This window comes from Ailuropoda melanoleuca, chromosome 3, assembly GCF_002007445.2.
Source record: "Ailuropoda melanoleuca isolate Jingjing chromosome 3, ASM200744v2, whole genome shotgun sequence".
Lineage (NCBI taxonomy): Eukaryota > Metazoa > Chordata > Mammalia > Carnivora > Ursidae > Ailuropoda > Ailuropoda melanoleuca.
The window spans coordinates 113,899,961-113,919,228 of record NC_048220.1 but is presented as its reverse complement, the minus strand read 5'-3'; the positions used below and the strand labels follow the sequence as shown (position 1 = coordinate 113,919,228).

At 39.5% G+C, this 19,268-nt stretch overlaps 1 protein-coding gene across 6 annotated transcripts in view; it reads left to right on the top strand.

Moving 5' to 3' along the window:
• The window catches only part of ZNF131 (zinc finger protein 131), a 28,366-nt gene extending 18,592 nt beyond the window's left edge, over nucleotides 1–9,774 (top strand). For 4 of the 6 annotated variants that reach the window (XM_011228072.3, XM_011228069.3, XM_011228071.3 and 1 more), the window contains 3 exons: nucleotides 1,325–2,010; nucleotides 7,948–8,078; nucleotides 8,906–9,774. In XM_011228072.3, the coding sequence (XP_011226374.1) occupies nucleotides 1,325–2,010; nucleotides 7,948–8,078; nucleotides 8,906–9,592 (1,504 nt within the window). In that variant the 3' untranslated portion in view covers nucleotides 9,593–9,774. Of the gene's footprint in view, nucleotides 1–1,324; nucleotides 2,011–7,947; nucleotides 8,079–8,905 lie in introns of those variants that run through there. The other 2 variants (XM_002921705.4, XM_019802262.2) reach the window with 2 other exon arrangements.
• Nucleotides 9,775–19,268: the final 9,494 nt, after the last annotated feature.

The following is a 19,268-nucleotide window of genomic DNA, read 5'->3' as shown; positions in this document are numbered from 1 at the left end:
ACGGATCTGAGATTTTATCCTATGTGCAAGCCAACAAGTTATACTGCATAGTTTCATGGATGCTGATAGAAACGAGACTGTTAAGTCAGAAAGATTTTAGTTTTTGCACAGCAAGCAGCATGAGTTTTATATTTATGCCAGTTTTCTCTTCTCCCCCAAAGGGGTGACATAGAGTGGCCCAGGTGAGTCCTGTGCATCTAGTTGGTTTACGTGTACATCACAGCCGAAGAATCTCCAGCTTGGGAAGCCCACATCTTTGATAATGGGCGGCAAGCAAACCTGCCCAGCTGTCACTCCAGAGGGAGCTACACTCTCTTTCCAGGTTGCTGGCTGTACTTCAGATAGCTTTGAAGAGAGTCCAGAAAAAAAGCTGTCAGTGCAGGAGACATGCAGAAACATGAGACTCATGGATAGTTGTCTACCAGTAGTTGTCTTCTCTTACTGAGGATATTGGATTGTGAGAAAACTTCTTACACTGTCTATACAGACCTTTGTAGATGTACGTGTGCACATGTTTTGTCCTGGTCTGTGACTTGCCTTTTTGTTTTGTTACTGTTTCAAAGGGCAAAAGTTTTTAATTTTGATGAAATCTGTCAATTTTTGCTATTAAGTTTTCTGCTCTTTACATGCTATTTAAGAAATCTTTCAGTAGCCCAATTTTACAAAGATTTTCTCCTACTTTTTTTTTTTTTTTTTTAAAGATTTTATTTATTTGACAAGAGATAGAGACAGCCAGCAAGAGAGGGAACACAAGCAGGGGGAGTCAGAGAGGAAGAAGCAGGCTCCTAGCGGAGGAGCCTGATGTGGGGCTCGATCCCAGAACCCCGGGATCATGCTCTGAGCCGAAGCCAGACGCTTAAGGACTGTGCCACCCATGGCGCCCCTCTCCTACTTTTTTCTTGAAGTTTAATAGTTTTAGTTCTTATGTTAAAGTTTGTGGTCCATTTTGAAATAATTTTTGTATGTATGATTGAAGAGTGATGGTTGAGGTTTATTTTCTCCATATAAAGACCAGTTCTAGCACTACTATTAAAAGATTTTCCTCCATTAAATTATCTTGGAACCTTTTTTTCAAAAATCAATTGAATAAGTCGGTCTACTCCTGGACTTTACTGTGTTCCGTTAATCTTCACGTCACCAGTATTGAATCTTAACTTACTGTAGCTTTACAGTAAGTCTTGAAATCAGGTAGTATTAAGTCTTCAATCTTGTTTTTTGCCTTCCCATAGAAATTTTACTATGAGCTTAACAGTTTCTTCCCAAAAGCCTGCTAGGATTTCCACTGACCTTACGGATTCTTAAATCCATACATTATGTATTTCAGGAACAAAGAAAACTCAGCTCCACTAGAGGAAAATACCACAGGAAAAACTGAGGCAAAAAAAAGAAAGATTGCAGAAACTTCAAATGTTATCACTGAGTCATTGCCCTCTGCAGAATCAGAACCGGTTGAAATTGAGGTGGAGATTGCTGAAGGCACAATTGAAGTGGAAGATGAAGGCATCGAAACATTAGAGGAAGTGGCTTCTGCCAAGCAGTCCATAAAGTACATTCAAAGCACAGGTTCCTCTGATGATTCTGCTCTGGCACTGTTGGCAGATATTACCAGCAAGTACCGTCAAGGTGATAGGAAAGGGCAGATTAAAGAAGAAGATGGTTGTGCATCTGACCCCACAAGCAAACAGGTAGAAGGTATTGAAATTGTGGAACTTCAGCTGTCACATGTGAAGGACTTGTTCCATTGTGAGAAATGTAACCGTTCATTTAAATTGTTTTACCATTTTAAGGAACACATGAAATCACACTCCACTGAGAGTTTCAAGTGTGAAATATGCAATAAAAGGTATCTTCGGGAGAGCGCATGGAAACAGCACCTCAACTGTTACCACCTTGAAGAAGGTGGAGTCAGTAAGAAGCAAAGAACTGGGAAAAAAATTCACATATGTCAATACTGTGAGAAACAGTTTGACCACTTTGGACATTTTAAAGAGCATCTTCGAAAACATACAGGTAATTAGCAAATCCTTTATGTTAAAAGTATATTTTTCCTCATTGACTGTAAGTCTGGGTATCTAATCCTTTTTTTTTAATTAGTACCACAGAAGCCATCTCCTGTATTTTCTCATATGCAGGCTGAGCTCACATTGTTCTCATGATCCTAGTTTGTTGAAATATTGATACTTTAAAAGCAAAATCATATCAAGTTTGAAAGTAGTTACTCTTACACCTTGCCAGTTTTTGTTTTTAAAAGAAATACACAAAACACATTTTGTGATTATTTACTAAGGATCATAAATTATGAAATCCTAATTATAGGGAAACTTCACTATTAGTATTTTTACGTTTCCTGTCATTTATACATTACGTAGATAATTACATTTGCAAACAATCCCTGGCGTGTTTGTAACTTTGCATACATGTGGTCACCTGTTTTGATCTGGTAGCTAGGTACCCACACCTCTCCCAAGAGCACACAGTGTCAGGACTGATGGACAGCCAGGAGATGAGAAAGGTCAAGTCTTTTACTGCCCTCCTCCTGGGAGCCCTCTCAGGCATGCAGGAGCGATCCCAGGGAGTCTCACTTTGGGCCTCTGGTTGTTAGATTTCTGCATCCATCCCCTATGCCTCTTTTTCCCCCTGTCAGATTCCCTGTCCTTCCACTTCCCAGGCATTCTTTGCTAAGTCTGCTGTGTCACACACACACGAGCTACCACCTGTGACTTGAATCTTGTGTGTGGGGAGAGCAGTGGGTGTGGTGTGCTAAGTGTCAGACTCTAGACACTTGTTCCTAGGTTCTTCTGTGTGGTGGCTAAAGCTGTTTAGACTGTTTAATACAGTGAATACAACATAGGTATTCCATACTATTCAGTGTTTCTCTGCTGGAGTTTGGAGAATTTCAAAGAAATTTTTTCATAGATCCTGTGCTGTCCTGAATTGCTTACTGCATACTGGTTGAAATTGAGGAAATGGGTAGATTCAGATAAATGTGGTATCCCTCACTTTTAAATGCTTGGTATCAAAACTCAGGGACTAAATAAATGCTCGATATCAATATTTAGTGGTTACATGAAAGAGAATCTCGTAGTTAATTAAGTCTCCATATAGATTTAAAAAGCTTTAGGGTACTAGTTTGGGTAATTAATAGGCGTTTATGAAATCTTTTGGGAAAATGCTTTCTGATTTCCAAACATGTAAATATACCTATTGTATATTTAGAAACTGCCTATAGGAATATTTTTTGGTCCTTAACTATTCATCTGTTTTAATGTAGATTAGCTTTGCAAAGCGCTTGCTATACAAGCAGCACATTAAATTAGTAAATAAATGTTACTTGGTAACTAGTATGCTTTGATAAAGGGTTTCCAGTATCCTAGCAGATAATCAGTCACTTTTATTTTCGAGCGATGTAAAAGTAGAAGCAGTTGTCTCTTTTATCCAAAACGTTACCTGGTGACTTACCTGTTGAAAAACAGGAACACAGACTATTTTAGAAGTTTTAAGATGTGCTTTCCACATCCTATCCTTTGTTTTTTGGATTAAACAATATAGAGCTAAAGTACATTATGTTGTATGTCTTTATCTTTATAATTATGTGAGATAATTAAGTAGTTAGAAATTATAGAACCAGATGTCCATTGGGAAAATAGTTTAACACATAAAGTGAGCTGAACTTCTGTTGGCATATCTCAATTAACTATACTAGTAATTAGTAACAAGATAGTTGCAGATGTGATCAGTGACTTGGTGAATTCAAGAGGAGCATAAGTAAACAGTTTTAAATTATGCTTATGTTAATAAAGGATGGATCATTTTTTGCTTATAACAAACTCAGTGTAAAGATAAGGAAACGATCCCGTTCCTGTTTCCTGTCTTCGAAATATACATAAATCCCCCTCAGTTTCATATTTTGCATACTTTTATTATTGTTTATTTTATTGTTAGTGGTTTGGTTTCCTCAGTGTTCTTAAAGCATGCACTATAATCTATGGCTTGATGTGCAAAATTTTGGTTGTTATTTGTCCTCTGAATTATTTTGTTTCCATTTGGAAAGTAGTAACAGTAATGCCAACCTGCTAGGTCATGGAGATAAATGTCAGAGTCCCTGCCTTGAGGGAGCTTACTGTTACATTGGGGGAGACAAGAAGCCGTCACATGTGACGGGCTCAGGGCTGGTAGAAGTCAGCACACAGTCTTATGGGAATGCCTGCTTGGGCCGCTTGTTTATGATGGAAGAGACAGGGATGGTTTCCTGGAGCATTCACCCTACAGTTCCTCCCAAAGGAGAAGGAGTTAGCCCGGAGCTGGGCATTCGAGGCACAAGAAATGAAGCATACACAGGCATAGAGGAAAGAGAGATAGCAGCATGTTTGGAGTACTGTTGGTAGGTTATTGTGGCCGCCGGATTGGGTCCAAATAGAGGAGTGACAGGAGATGTAGTTGGAAGAGTTACGAAGGGCTGACCAAGTGGCACGCACTTGGGCATCATGGACAAGGGCAAGGGAGAGAAAGTGATGGAAGATGAACCCCAGATCATGTAGTTATTTTCGTAAATGCTGTAAATTTGGATTTTTATCTTGAAAGACCAAGTCATTTAAAGAAGTTTAAACCAGGATCAGATTTATGTTTTAGAGTGATGACTGGCAGGGTAGATTGGAGTGGGATGAAACCTCCGAGGTCTAATGAGGAAGCTGCTGGAACAGTATAAGCAAGAATGAAGAGTTGAGTAAAGGCAGTGATAGTGGAAGAGGGTTAGAGATGTGAATAACATTAAGTAGGCAGAATCAACAGGCTTTGGTGACCAGTGAAATATGGGAGTGAATCCCAGCTTTCTGGTTTGGGTGCCTACACGATTGGAGGTTTATTAACTTAGAAAAATATAGAAGGGTAAGCACTTTAGGGGTGGGAGGAGATATCAGACATATTAACAGGTTTACCTGTGGCACACCTAGTCTGAGAGAGAACTGAAGGTGGTCTTTAACCATGTCTTCAGATGTTACCTCGTTTCCCAGAGAGGTGGTATGAAATTATAGAAAGAATGTGGATCTGGAAATCCGAATTAGATTCCAGCTCCAGTTTTGACATTTGCCAGTGTGATGAAATTGATTGGTCACTTTATCTTTGGGCCTCTTTCCTCATCTGTGTAAATGTGGGTAATGGTAACCTACTTTACAGGGTTGTGACAAATAAGAAAAAATGGTAAAAGCACTTTGAAGAGTATGCCTTCTACGCATCTAAAATAGAATTAATCTGTTTCTATTTCTAGATTTTACTGAACTTACTAAGCTAATTTTTTAAATAGCAAAGCTCAAATGACATAAAAGCTGAAATGACATGCAGTGATCAGTAGAGAGATCTCTCCAGAAGCATCTACTGTTATCATTTTATTTATCCTTCCCTATCTGTTCTTAGCATTTTTGAGTCACCATGGTTTTGGAAGAAAAAAACAAGAGGCATGCAGTACAGTGTCATGCCATTTCTCTTAAACTCTTTAAATACATGAAAATTCAAGAATCTGTACGTGTTTGTTAGTTTTTTTTCCCACTGTGGCTGCATCGTGTTTCAGTGTATGGGTATGCCGTAATTTACCTATATTGATAGACATTTAGGTTGTTGCTAGTCTTTTACATTACAGACTGTGCTGTAATAATCATACTTGTGCATGTATCTTTGTGTATGTGTTCAAGAACAGAATTGCCAAGTCAAAGAATATGTACATTTTAAATCTTGGTATATGTCATGAAATTACCATTTAAAGAAGCTATACCAATTTATATTTATAGTGAAAAATTATGCACTACTAAAACCACAAAACCTTTTTATTTAGGAGTATCTCAATATTTGAGGAGTTGAAAAGGAGTTTTTGTACCAACACTAATTCTAGATCATAAGATCTAATTTTTTCATCTTATTAACATTATATAAAAAATAAACTTTTTTGTCAGGGAAAAAAACACAACTCAAAGTTACTTAACTAGTATGGAGGTGCCAACTAGGACCTCGTCACTGGGGCCTGTTCTCTGGCGCCTTTTCTCTGTAAGCATCATGGTCTCCCTTGAATCCTCCCTCTCCTTCCCTTATTCTGACTCTCCTTCAGCCTGCCAGTCCTTCCATATCCTTCTCCACCTAGCTTATTGCCCCATTTCTGACTTCTCTGTCTTATCTTGTCCTCCTTGTGTACAACTTGAATCACTTTTTCTTTCATGCTAAGCATAGTCCCTTGGCTTTTGAACTGCACTTGCTCTAAGAAACCTTTTTAAAAATCCTGGAATTATTGCAGTCATTTGCCTCTACTCCCTGCTGAGGACTGTTGGAAAAAATTCATATTAGACCTTAAATTAGGCCTTTTGATGTCTGATTTATATCTTTCTTTGCCAAATTGCTATTCTAGACCTTCAGTCCAGTACTCAAGACCCTGCCCACACCCCACCACAGCAGCTGACATATGTGTCATCTGTCAAAACCCTTCCATCTTCTTTACTTCCAGGCCTATTTGGAAGAATTTCTGTACTGTTTTCATTGACTTGCCTTTCATCCCACCATAGTCTGGCTTCTAACCCCACCACCATATCACCCACACTGTTCTCACTAGAGTTAGTATAGTCCCCTGTTATTGTCCTACCTCACATCTCTTCAGTTTGGCACTGTTTATTGCCCTCATCTTCCTGAAATTTCTTAATTTCCCTCAATGTTCTTTCTTCTGCTTCTGACTATTCTGATTCTCTTGTCTTTGCTGCCTCATTTACCTGGTGTTTTAACTGTGTTTCGTTGAGTTCTGTCCTTGATTCTGTTAGCACATAATATACTTAGAGTTTTAACCACATCAGAGGTTTTTATTGCCACCTAAAGTAACTCCTTATCTGTTTATCAGTCCGTTCTCTATTTGGCTTCAGATTAGTCCATAAAGCTGTTTACCAGACTTTTCCACCTTGAGTACCTTCAAATCAGCGGATAGAAAACTAAATTTATGGGGCGCCTGGGTGGCACAGCGGTTAAGCGTCTGCCTTCAGCTCAGGGCGTGATCCTGGCGTTATGGGATCGAGCCCCCACATCAGGCTCCTCCGCTATGAGCCTGCTTCTTCCTCTCCCACTCCCCCTGCTTGTGTTCCCTCTCTCGCTGGCTGTCTCTATCTCTGTCGAATAAATAAATAAAATCTTNAAAATCTTTAAAAAAAAAAAAAAAGAAAGAAAACTAAATTTATAATCTTTCCTAATACACTGCACTCCAAACCTACTGGGATTTCTGTGTTCTTTATTCTGGGTGGCATTCTAAGCCAGAGATCTGGCAGTCATTACTGATACCTTCCCTCCTTACTCCTTACCCACCATGTTGTTTTATACTTCTGTGCCTCTGTCTAGAATAAACTTTCCCTCTTTCCTTCTCTTACTCCATTCCAAGCAGAATACTCTCCTCCTTTAGGGCTGCTGCTGTACATTTCCCATTGCCCTTTTTTCTGAAACAGGCCTTCTGTGGTACATTTCAGGTGTTCATTTCTGTGTATTTCACCTTCATAAAATACTCTGGCCTGTGATAGAGAGTTTTTAAAAAGAAGGACAGTTTATTTCTCTTCATCACCTAGCACACGGTCAGGCACATAGTAAATGCTCAAAAAATGCTTGTGGAATGGATGGTGATGCATTTCCCAAAAACAGAGATTGATTTTGATTTCTACCTAAGGGAAAATACACAACTTTTTAAGAAATGTGAAAACATGACACAGAACTCAGATCCATATTTTATTTCTTCCTCAAAGCACAATTAAAATAATCACGGAAAACTTAGTATTTCCACCTCTAGAAGAGTCTTTTGGATATGGTAGAAACATCTGAATTATACATTCAGAGCTTCCTTTCAAGAAGGTGCTATTAGAATTAACCAAAAAGAAAAAACTTTATTTGCTTTTTCTGTTTTTCTTCATTGGTCAATATAATTTTTTTCTATTGTAATAGGTGAAAAACCTTTTGAATGTCCAAACTGTCATGAGCGATTTGCTAGAAATAGCACCCTCAAATGTCACCTGACTGCGTGCCAAACTGGAGTAGGGGCAAAAAAGGGAAGAAAGAAGCTTTATGAATGTCAGGTATGTGTGGGTGTATTCTGTCCTTAGCAAAGGAGTAGTCTGAAGGGTAGCAGAGTATAGAGTAAAAGTATGGAGCTGAAAGTTGGGAAGACTGAGAGTAAAGAACATCACTGTCTTGATTTTAGAAGGAAGATTAGAATAGGATGTTTTTTTACTTAACCCTAGATGACGCCAGTGTCAATAAAATTACATCCTAAATAGGGGTGCCTGGGTGGCTCAGTCGGTTGAGCATCTGTCTTCGGCTTGGGTCATGATCCCGGGGTCCTGGGATCGAGCCCCATGTTGGGCTCCCTGCTCAGCCGGGTGTCTGTGTCTCCCTCTGTCCCTCCCCCTGCTCATGCTCTCTCTCTCAAGTAAATAAAATCTTTAAAAAAAAAAAAAATACGTCCTAAATAATAGATAATCTGAAATTGTGGTTATTCTTAACTGTTGAGCAATATTAGAATTCGGGAGTGATGCAATGGGGGAGCTGACTAGCTTTGATCAGCTCTTCTTCCATGATTAGTGTATATATAACACAAATAATGTAGTTCTAAATGTTAATATTATGGGAGAAATTATAATATTAGTACTTTATATTTTTTGAATTTATATGACATAAGCAATGAAGGCAGTGTTAAAATGTTTCCCAAAATGTATTTAAGTTGTTAGCTACATCAGCTAAAAGATCAAATAAACAAAGAATTATGAAATCTTAAACCACATTATAAATATCATGTAACATTTTTCAGAAAAATTCAAATTTTTCCTTACAGAGAATAAATGCGTTCATATTTTCCTCAGTTTGAATATTAGTATTATTAAAACCATATATTTGCTTATTTCAGGTCTGTAACAGTGTGTTTAACAGCTGGGACCAGTTCAAAGATCATTTGGTAATACACACTGGAGATAAACCCAACCATTGTACTTTATGTGACTTGTGGTTTATGCAAGGAAATGAATTAAGGAGGCATCTCAGTGATACTCACAATATTTCAGAGCGTCTAGTAACCGAAGAAGTTCTTTCAGTAGAAACGCGTGTGCAGACGGAACCTGTGACATCAATGACTATTATAGAACAAGTTGGGAAGGTGCATGTGTTACCATTGCTTCAGGTTCAGGTGGATTCAGCACAAGTGACAGTGGAGCAGGTCCATCCAGATCTGCTCCAGGACAGCCAAGTGCATGATTCACATATGAGTGAGCTTCCAGAGCAGGTCCAGGTGAGTTACCTAGAAGTGGGTCGAATTCAGACTGAAGAAGGTACTGAAGTACATGTGGAGGAGCTGCATGTCGAACGGGTAAATCAGATGCCAGTGGAAGTACAGACTGAACTTCTAGAAGCCGACTTGGAACAAGTGGCCCCTGAAATCATGAACCAGGAGGAGAGAGAGCCCACCCAAGCAGATGCTGCTGAGGCTGCCAGGGAAGATCACGAAGATGCTGATGGTTTAGAGACCAAATCAACAGTGGATTCCCAAGCTGAAAGGGCAGGGAATGAGAACAGAACACCTATGCCTGTTTTAGAATGAAATAACAAATGAATATATTTTTAAATTTATGTGTTGGATTCTTGAACTGATGATGGGCAGTGTGACTGTCCTTAAACCAAGAGACAAGTGGACCAAAGTTGAAGTTTTTCATGTTGTGCTGAACTGTTTCTGTTGAAACAAACTGATTTCCCCCCACTTAATGCCACAGAGGAGGGATCTTGCCCATAAGTGAATGGGGAGCTTTGAGAAGTATTATTTCTGGAAACTTAAATGGATTATATTCTTATTATACAGTTGGGTACGAATGTATCTATTTTCATTGTGATGAGGGTTCTCCCTTCTCTCTTTCCCAGTCACGTCCTTTCTCAGATTTTTTCCATGTTGTAAAATCAAACATAAAATCATTAGAATACAAATTTATGTATTCTAATGCATGTTAGAAAATTGAATATATAGGAAACACAAGGCTGCATGAAGAAAAGTACATTGTTACTGTGCAGTTAAATTTTGGCTTCCGGCTTTCTTTAGTTTGAACAACCTTCTTGTCTATACTGATAGTCACAGATGTCATCTCTGCAACAGAAACAGAGTGGTGGTGGCAAAATTTCTAGAATGTAAAAAAAAAAAAACCAACCAACCACACCCATGTGCCTTTTCAAAACCAACTGAACTTCTATAAAGTGTGTCTGGTTCTTTCAGAGTTTGTGTTGTAAGGAGCAATGTAGGCAATGCTGTAGAACTTTTATGTTTTTGCTTATAATGGCAACTACCAGTTCTTTTTCTTGGTAACTTAGGTTGAGAAATTTCATTTAATGGCAACTGAAGGGCCATTTCCAACTGGGAAAATTGATTTATATCTGTGGTAAACTTTTTTTTTTTTTTTGATAAAAAGTTGCACTAGTATTTTACCACCAGATGAAAAAAAGATGGGCATCATTTAAAAATTAATGTATTTAAAATAAAGTACAGAGAAAAACATGTATATAATATATCAGGCTTTGTTTTGAATGAATCTTTTCCCCGATCCTTAATGTAAAGAGCTGTGCTATAACTTTTAAAGCCATACAAATAAGAGTGCTAAACTGTGGACTTAAAAGTAGGTGTGTAAATATTTTTAATCAGTATTACTTGGAAAATAAAATATAACATCCACATAAAATAAACCAATATGCTATTTTCTTTACCTGTTAAATATTGGGAGATATTTACATTTTTAAAGTAAAATTTAAAATTATGTGTTCATGACTCTTTTTTTTTTTCTTTTTGATTACTAGTGTAGAAGTTGGTTTGTGGTCAGAGATCTATTCTTATTTTTAGTAAAATGACTGATACATTAAGATCTACATTTCTCGGTATGCACCTCCAATCCCCAAAAATCAGTTCAAAAGAGTGGAAGAAGGAAGAGGTTGGTATTTGCAGTTCTTCCATGGTAGGGCACAACAGCCAATGGAATTTTTTAAATAGAGACTATTTTTAATATACTACTCAACTACTAGTATGTTAAAATTTAAAAGATCAATTCAGGGAGCCTGGGTAGTTCATTCGTTAGGTGTCTGCCCTTGGCTCAGGTCATGATCCCAGGGTTCTGGGATCGAGCCCCACATTGGGCTTCTTTTTTTTTTTTTTTTTTTTAAANTTTTATTTATTTATTTGACAGACAGATGCGAGAGAGGGAACACAAGCAGGGGGAGTGGGAGAGGAAGAAGCAGGCTTACAGCGGAGGAGCCTGATGTGGGGCTCGATCCCATAACGCCGGGATCACGCCCTGAGCCGAAGGCAGACGCTTAACTGCTGTGCCACCCAGGTGCCCCTCCACATTGGGCTTCTTGCTCAGTGGAAAGCCTGCTTCTCCCTCTGCCTGCTGCTCCCCCTGCTTGTGCTCTCTCTCTCTCCCCCCCATCAAATAAATACATAAATAAAATCTTAAAAAAGATCAATTCAGCTTATCCTCATTTGGTAATCCTAATATTAAATGGTATCATATTTATGAACTATTTGAGAGAGAATGGCTTCCCACAACTGGAGAAGTCAAGGATCTAATTAGAACAGGAATAGGAAGTTGAGTTTTTAAAATAAAAAAATTGTATGCAAAAAAAACATTACGCACATTTCTAAGTCTGTTCTGCTTGGCTGTTGGTACTTACTACAAAGCTTACATATATATATTTTTTTCTTTCTTTGAAGTCAAAATACTGATAGAGTTATATTACGTGGAATTTTCAGTTTGCCATAAGATGTTCATGTTCCTAAGTTAGTTGTAGTTCAAAAAGAAAAGAACAACCTGACCGTGGTTTCAAGTATGTAAATTACTAGTTAGTATCTAGTGAATTTTGAATGCCGAAAATAACTCACGATGTGCCCTTTAAGCCAAGGTATGAAGCGGGGTTTATTTTTAAACACTCTTTCAAGACCTCTGACCACAAGGTAGAGATCAGGGACAAAGGCACAACAAGGTGTTAAAATTAACATTTGAGTTTTCAAATTTGACAAGGCCTCTCAAAACAGGTCTGAGGGGCAGGTATAGTTTATTTTACTTTCCCCAAAAGATACAAAAGCTGTATCAATGTGCCCTGAATGCCAGTAATTTGATTGCAGGAGAGTAAAGCTACCCACTGGTGATAAACCTTACGTTGAATAGCACTTTGCAGTTTGCAAAACATTTTCATATTAATAAGACAACTATGAAAAACCAGGATGTATATTTAAGTACCGAAGTGAATATTTTATAACTCCCATTTTACTCCTAGTGGGGTTTTTAGGTCTACAGAGATAGCTGGGCCTTAGAGTGCCAGCCACTGGTCATCACCGGAATCCCAAGTGCACTGCAGAATGATAGGAGAGCCTCCTCTGTCTCCCCTACTCCACTGTTCAAACAGCAGTACTTCTATACTCCCAACACCACCTGGGTGTCCCCGTCACTTCTGACACCAGCCAGCATTAGCATAGACTCCATAAGTTAAGTGATCAATACCACAAGACAGTAGCCAAAAATGAGGCATCCAGGATACCTGTACTTCTGCCCTGCCAACTACAAATGAGGAGTTCCTACCCTTGTCAGGTCAATACACTGGAACAACTTGGAGATGAGAGCACTGCACTTATATGAGTACAGTTTTATTATAAAGGGTGCAACCCAGGGACGTCTGGCTGGCTCGGTCGGTAGAGCATGCAACTCTTGATCTCTGGGTTGTAAGTTCTAGCTCCAGGTTAGGTGTAGAGATTACTTTAAAATCCCTTTAAAAAAAAAAGAAAAGAAACCACCCAGGACCAGCCAAGTGGAAGAGATGTCCAGGACAAAGGGAGTGAGGGGAGGTGGGCAGAGCTTCCATGGCCTCTTGATGCTCCACTCTCCCTGCACATGGATGTGTTCACCAACCTGGAAGTCTCAAGCCCTTAACCTTGTTTACTAAAGTTTCATTACCTAGATGTGATTGATTACATCATTGGCCATTGATGATTGAACTCACTCTCCAGCCCCCCCTTCTGTGGATATTTTGGGGTGTGGCTGATCGTCCTAGCCCTCAAATCATGTGGTTGTTTCCTCTGGTGACCAGTGCCAAGATCACCTCATTAGCATAAACTCAGGTATGGGTAAAAAGTTTATCACAAAAGATGTCACTCAGGAAATTCCAAGGATTTTAAGAGCTCTGTGCCAAAAACCAGGGAAAAGACTGAATACATATTTCTTTTATTATACCACACCTACAATCTGATTCAAAGGAGAACTGAACCCTAATAGGAATACACTTAAAACCCAGAAGTCTTTTGAACGTGTACGAAAACAGAAGGCTCTTACAGCCTTACCAGTTTAAAAAGGCTGCCATCCAGGGCGCCTGGGTGGCTCAGTCGGTTAAGCATCTGCCTTCCGCTCAGGTCCTGATCCCAGGGTCCTGGGATCGAGTCCTGCATCAGGCTCCCTGCTCTGAAGAAACCTTGCTTCTCCCTCACCCACTGCCACTCCCCCTGCTTGTGTGTGCTCCCCCCCACCGTCAAATAAAATATTAAAAAAATTTAAAAAGGCTGCCATCCTCATACACTATTGAAAATGAGAATATTTTTGTGGAAACATAAATGCTTCTGTTTCTGCTACATTCAACTTGAAATTAAAGATTTCGAGACTGGAAGGGGTCTAGACTATTTACCCACTTTATAACTGGAATAAGCCAACAGTACTGAGGCCTAAACGTAGATAAAGTCTACACCAGAAAATTAAGTCCGTTTTAATGTACATCTTCAATTTAACATGGGTTGTTTTAAACCCATGATCAGATAAATGGTCATTAATGTGTTCACATGGAAATAGTGTTTTATAACTATGCCATGCAAAATTAAAAGGAAATGCCTGACCTTAAAAGTTTAACCTGATTCTGTTGGAGAAAACTTATCAATAGCTTTGCATTCATTAGGTTAACTCTGTGTTAGTTACATTAGGAGAGGGGGGAACCTAAGCTCAATCTTTTTCAGAAATAATGTGCTGAGGTGTGCTATGGCTCTTACACAATTTGTCATAAAAGATTTATTCTTTTTAAGATTTTATTTTTTTGAGAGAAAGAATGAGTGGGTAGCATGCGCACAAGCAGGAGGAGTGGCAGGCAGAGGGAGAAGCAGGCTCCCCGATGAGCAAGGAGCCTGCCAGGGGACTCAATTCCAGGATCTGGGATCAGGACCTGAGCCAAAGGCAGACGCCTAACCGACTGAGCCACCCAGGCACCTGCTGTCATAAAAGATTTAAATGAGAAGCAGCAGGAATTTAAAAAACCCTCACCACCACCACCACCACCAACTGATAAGATCCTTTGTAGTTGGAGGCCTAGAAGTGTACTGCTTTAAAATGGTAAACACAGAGGCTGTCATTATAAGTGTATCCTGACCCTATGGGGATATCTTAAAATTTCTCTGTGTTGTATAAACATTACTTCATTAATCCTGTCGACATGTAGGTAGGAAGGCAGCCTGTGAATTCAATATTTTTTTCTTTTCACCTTTCCTAAAACCTAATATCACATAATTATTCACCTAAAGCAATGCCCACCTTGATGGGCATTGTAACCAAAATACAGCCTCGGATTGAAAAATCTCATGACATAACAGCATCATTTATGAATCACTTATCCTATGCTGAGCATTTAGTATTTAATCATCTCAGTGACCTCCTGAGGTAAATATAAACGGGGGAAAGTAAGGGATGGAGGCGATGAGGAACCGCTGGTAAAGAATGGAGCCAGTATTTGAAACCAGGGAACTTGACTCCACCGGCTACAGTCTTGATCACTGAAATACAGTTAACCTTTGTACAAGGTCTCTTTGTGGTTGGCAACACTGGATTGCCCATTCATTTTCTTTTTGGAATCCACGTCAGCCCTTGGTGAGGTTTGGGGTGCAGGGAACAGGAGATCAGAAAAGCTGGCAAAGTACATGCAGCAAATTGTCTTTTGATGTCTCCTTGCCATCTCCTTGCCCTGAGATGACACCTTCTTGGCAATGGCTGTCCAACTTAGTGTGCATCAGAATCTTGTTAAAAATACACATTGCTAGACCCCCACACTCTGAGTTGCTGATTCAACTGGTCTGGATTAGGGCCCCCCAAATGGCATGTCTAACAAGTTCCCAGCTAATACGAGCACCCTTACTCCTGGAATCAGGGTCAATTGGGGAACAACGGGCATAGGGCACTTCAAGGAAGCACAGACGAGTAGCCAGTGGAGTGGACCTTTCTGATGGTCTCTTTTTTATAGTGTAGCCAGGTGTTACTCTAAAAATATCTTGTTACCTATTGTTCATGTTTCATACAAGTAATGGACTGGGCTAAGGCAGCTGTCTTAGATTTTTTAATCTCAAGCAAGAACATTCTGCTTACTCTCAGTAAATAATTGCTTTTTTTGTTTCTAAAATGAAAATGCCACAAAGACAAGAAATGTTAGAGAATAATAAGAAATTAACTGCCAAAAAATCAGGATGCCTGGGTGGCTAAGGTCATGATCCTGGGGTCCTGGGATGGAGCCCCACATTCGGCTCCCTGCTCAGCAGGGAGCCTGCTTCTCCCTCTCCATCTGCCGCTCCCCCTGCTGCTTGTGCTTTCTCTCTTTCTCTCTCTGCCAAATAAAATAAAATCTTTGAAAAAAACCAAAAAACCAGAATAATTGACTAGGAATAGTTATGCTTCTTCTGAGTAACCCAAATATACTTTAGACACAAAATGTTAGCTAATACCTGCTGAGAAGTAAATGCCAATATATGAATTCACTTAAGATACTAGCTGATCATTAGCTGTGGTTTGCGGTCTGGTAGACTGCCTATATTAGGACAGAAACTGTCCTGTGAAATAGTAGTTATCTATTAGATACAGCTGGGAGATACTACGGAAGGAATACTAGTATTCAGTTTAATTTTGCTTGAATTTAACAAATAAGCAGAATGAAATGGTAAAACGCAGATAAATCTTTCTTTACTACAATAAATATTAGTTCTTAAAAGATTTGTATAAAGTGAAGGACAAAAGATGTTAAGAAATACTAATTGTGATTCAATTTTGAGCTGTCAGTTGACCCCCTGCTGTGAAAGGATGAAATTGGCATTCTCATACTTTCACCTCTTGATTTCATTGTATTTGTACCGTTGAGGTAATTTATAAAGCCAGGAATCAGGTTAAACAGCTAATTAATTACAGCTCAAGAGAGAATTAGTGAAATGTAAGTTCGATCAGAAGAAATTACCAGACTATAAAAGCAGTTAAGCAGAAGGTAAAAATCTGGAAAACATGAAAAAAGACACGAGCTAGAAGGAGACATACATAACTTACACATAACATCCGACCGGAATTTCTGAAAGAAAGGTTAAAACATGAGATAGGGGTCATAGTCAAAGAGATGGAGAATTTTTCTGAATTGTTGAAAGACAGGAACGATCAGATTTAGGTAGCACACAGATCCTAAGCAGGATAAAGAAGAGAAATTTTTCTGGAGAAAGATATGCCTTTTGAGTTGCAGATCCAGCCCTACAGTACTACGCAGTCTTAAAACCTTTTCTCTGTCTCCTCTCCCAAGGTTTGTCCAATATCCCTATGGGAGGAAGGGAGGAAGGAGCGTAGGGGTCGGAAAAACCTAGTCCAGGTTCACATTCGGTGGGGGTGCAGTGTACCAGTAACAATGTCCACAAAATGAATAGAATGTCCCTATATGCCCCAGAATAATACCGAACGTGGAACAATCCCTCAGAACTCGAAATAGTAATAATAGCTATTATTATTAAGCACTTAATAGAGGAAGTACTGACTCGTTTGTGGCCCCACCTTCTTAAAGGTTGTGATAAAAGTATCCTTTAACACATTTTCAGGGGGGCTCCTCCTACTAACCGCCCCCAAGCCCATGGACTCCGGGTTAAGGCAGAGTAATTTAACTGTTTGCCAGAAACTTTATCTCATTAATTCTCACAATTCCCAGAGTAGAGATGAAGAACCTGAGGTTAGAAGATGCTTGAAGCCGAACTAGGAGGCAAGGTGTAACTTTGTGTCTCAAAAGTCTAAACTTTGAAACATTGCCAGTGTTTCTCAAAGCATAGAACAGTACCTCCTGTGTTAGAATCATGCAGGGCTGTTCCTAAGAATGTATTTGACTTATTTTCTGCCAACACAATGGAGCAGGGGTTAGAAAACTGAGACTACCTACATTGACTAGGTCTGACTGTTTTCATCAATTCTTTTGAAAAATAATATTTTTTGACACATATGCCCATTGTAGAAAAAAGGAAAAAATGCTGGAAACTATTAAGAAGATCATTTAAATCACCTGTGATTCCACCAGGTTACAAAAAAAATTACTAATATCTAGTGTATTTCCTTCTACTCAAACATATCACAAATTTGTGTTATTCTGCTTTGTAACTTTTGCTTTCACTTAATATGTTGAAAATACTTCCCCATACTATTCAAAACAAGAATTTCTAACTTCTATATACTGCTACATTGTAATCAACCTATCGAATGGCCCTTTCCAGAAGAAAAATGACACTTTTTTCAAGTGGAGGGAATTGGATGAGAAGTCAGTCCTACACAGCTGGGGATCCCAGGACGTCCAAGGGAAGGGAAAGCATGAAGGAAATGTTCTGATTTGAAAGGGACTCGGCCCTAGCAGAGTGGCTGCAAGAGAAATAGTGGTACAGGGGGCTCCTGGGATGGAATCTGGTTAAGGGACTTTGAAAGCGGTCTCTGATGCTGACGTTTTCCTTTTCTGTGATAGCCTAAAGTCTTCAATCACCATCCAAGCCACTAGAATCTAGGATCTATGGTGTTCTATGCGGGCATGATGAGAGGGTCTACGGGAGAGTCTGTGTTAGGTTAGAAGCTTTTGGCTTCTAGGCAGTTTCCGTATGATCTCCTATCCTGTGTTTTCCCATCTTACAGGATTCAAGGAGCATTTTATATTTTTAAACATGTAAAGTCTTACCCTTTACTTTACTGCTTTAGAAAGAAAATAGGAGCACCTGCCTGGCTCAGTAATGCTCCATCTCTGTGGAGCATGTGACGCTTGATCTCCGGGTTGTGGGTTTGAGCCCCGCTTTGGGTGTAGAGATTACTTAAAAATAAAATCTTAAAAAAATAAACTGATGGCATGTACTATTTTAAAGATTGCTCTTAAAAGAAAAAAAAAACCTTTTGTCTTTTAGGAAAGGGCCTTCCTTTAAAGACAAACCCTTCTCACAGAGAACTTTTATCCTACACAAGGAGATAACCACTCTCATCAACCAAGGAAGCAATCATTCCAGGTTGTTTTGGGTTGCTTGCCAATCTCAATGACCAGTCCCTGGAGCTGTCCAAGGTTTTATTTCTTGCTGTTCGTGTTGTTCCTGGCCCCCTTAATCATACAAAGAGGCAGCAGAGTAAGGAAGAAGAGCGCTGACTCTGGAGTCGGACTGCCTGGGTTTGAATCCCAGCACCAGCACTGGACAGCTGTGTGATCTTGAGCAGTCAAGTAACATTTCTGGGCCTCAGTTTCCTCATCTGTCAAAATAGGGATGGCAACAATAGAATACCTAATTTATAAGGTTATTCTGAGGATTTAATCGGTTGCTCTTGTGAAAGTGTTTGTAATAGTGCCTGGCAAATAACAATGAATCTTTGGCTTCCCTAATTTCTACCATAAATGGATTTTAAACTAAAGTTATTTGTCTCCTTAGCACTTTTGCCTTTGTAAATATTACCCCGGCAATCAGGAATACAGAATACGAGAGCATGAAGAGGTGGAAAGAGTGTTTACTGAGCTGTGACTTATGGTGCCTGCTCTTGGCTTTGCCATGAACCAAGCTGTGTGACCCTTGTTGAGATAACTGACTTCTCTGACTTCACTTTCCTCCTCTGTAAAATGAAGGACCTGAACTTCAGTAAATAACCTCTATGCGTTTACTATTCTGCGACTCTCATTCCCTGTTCAACACTCAATTCAGTGACTTGGCTTCCCTGTTTGTAAACTGTAAAAATATTTGGCACCTACCACTAGCCGGAAGGTTATAGCTGGGGAGTGGACAGGAGATTGAGGAGTCACTCCTTAGTGGTAGCAAACGACCCGGACCTAACGTCTGCGAGGGACCCAGGCAGAGAGCGGCATTAGCACTTCTGCAGAGCCTAAACCCTGCCACACTCACCCGAAGGAGCTGTCACGGTTTTTTGTTGAAAACCCCGTTCTGTTGGAAGATTATTGGGTCGCGGTCTCCCAAGGACACG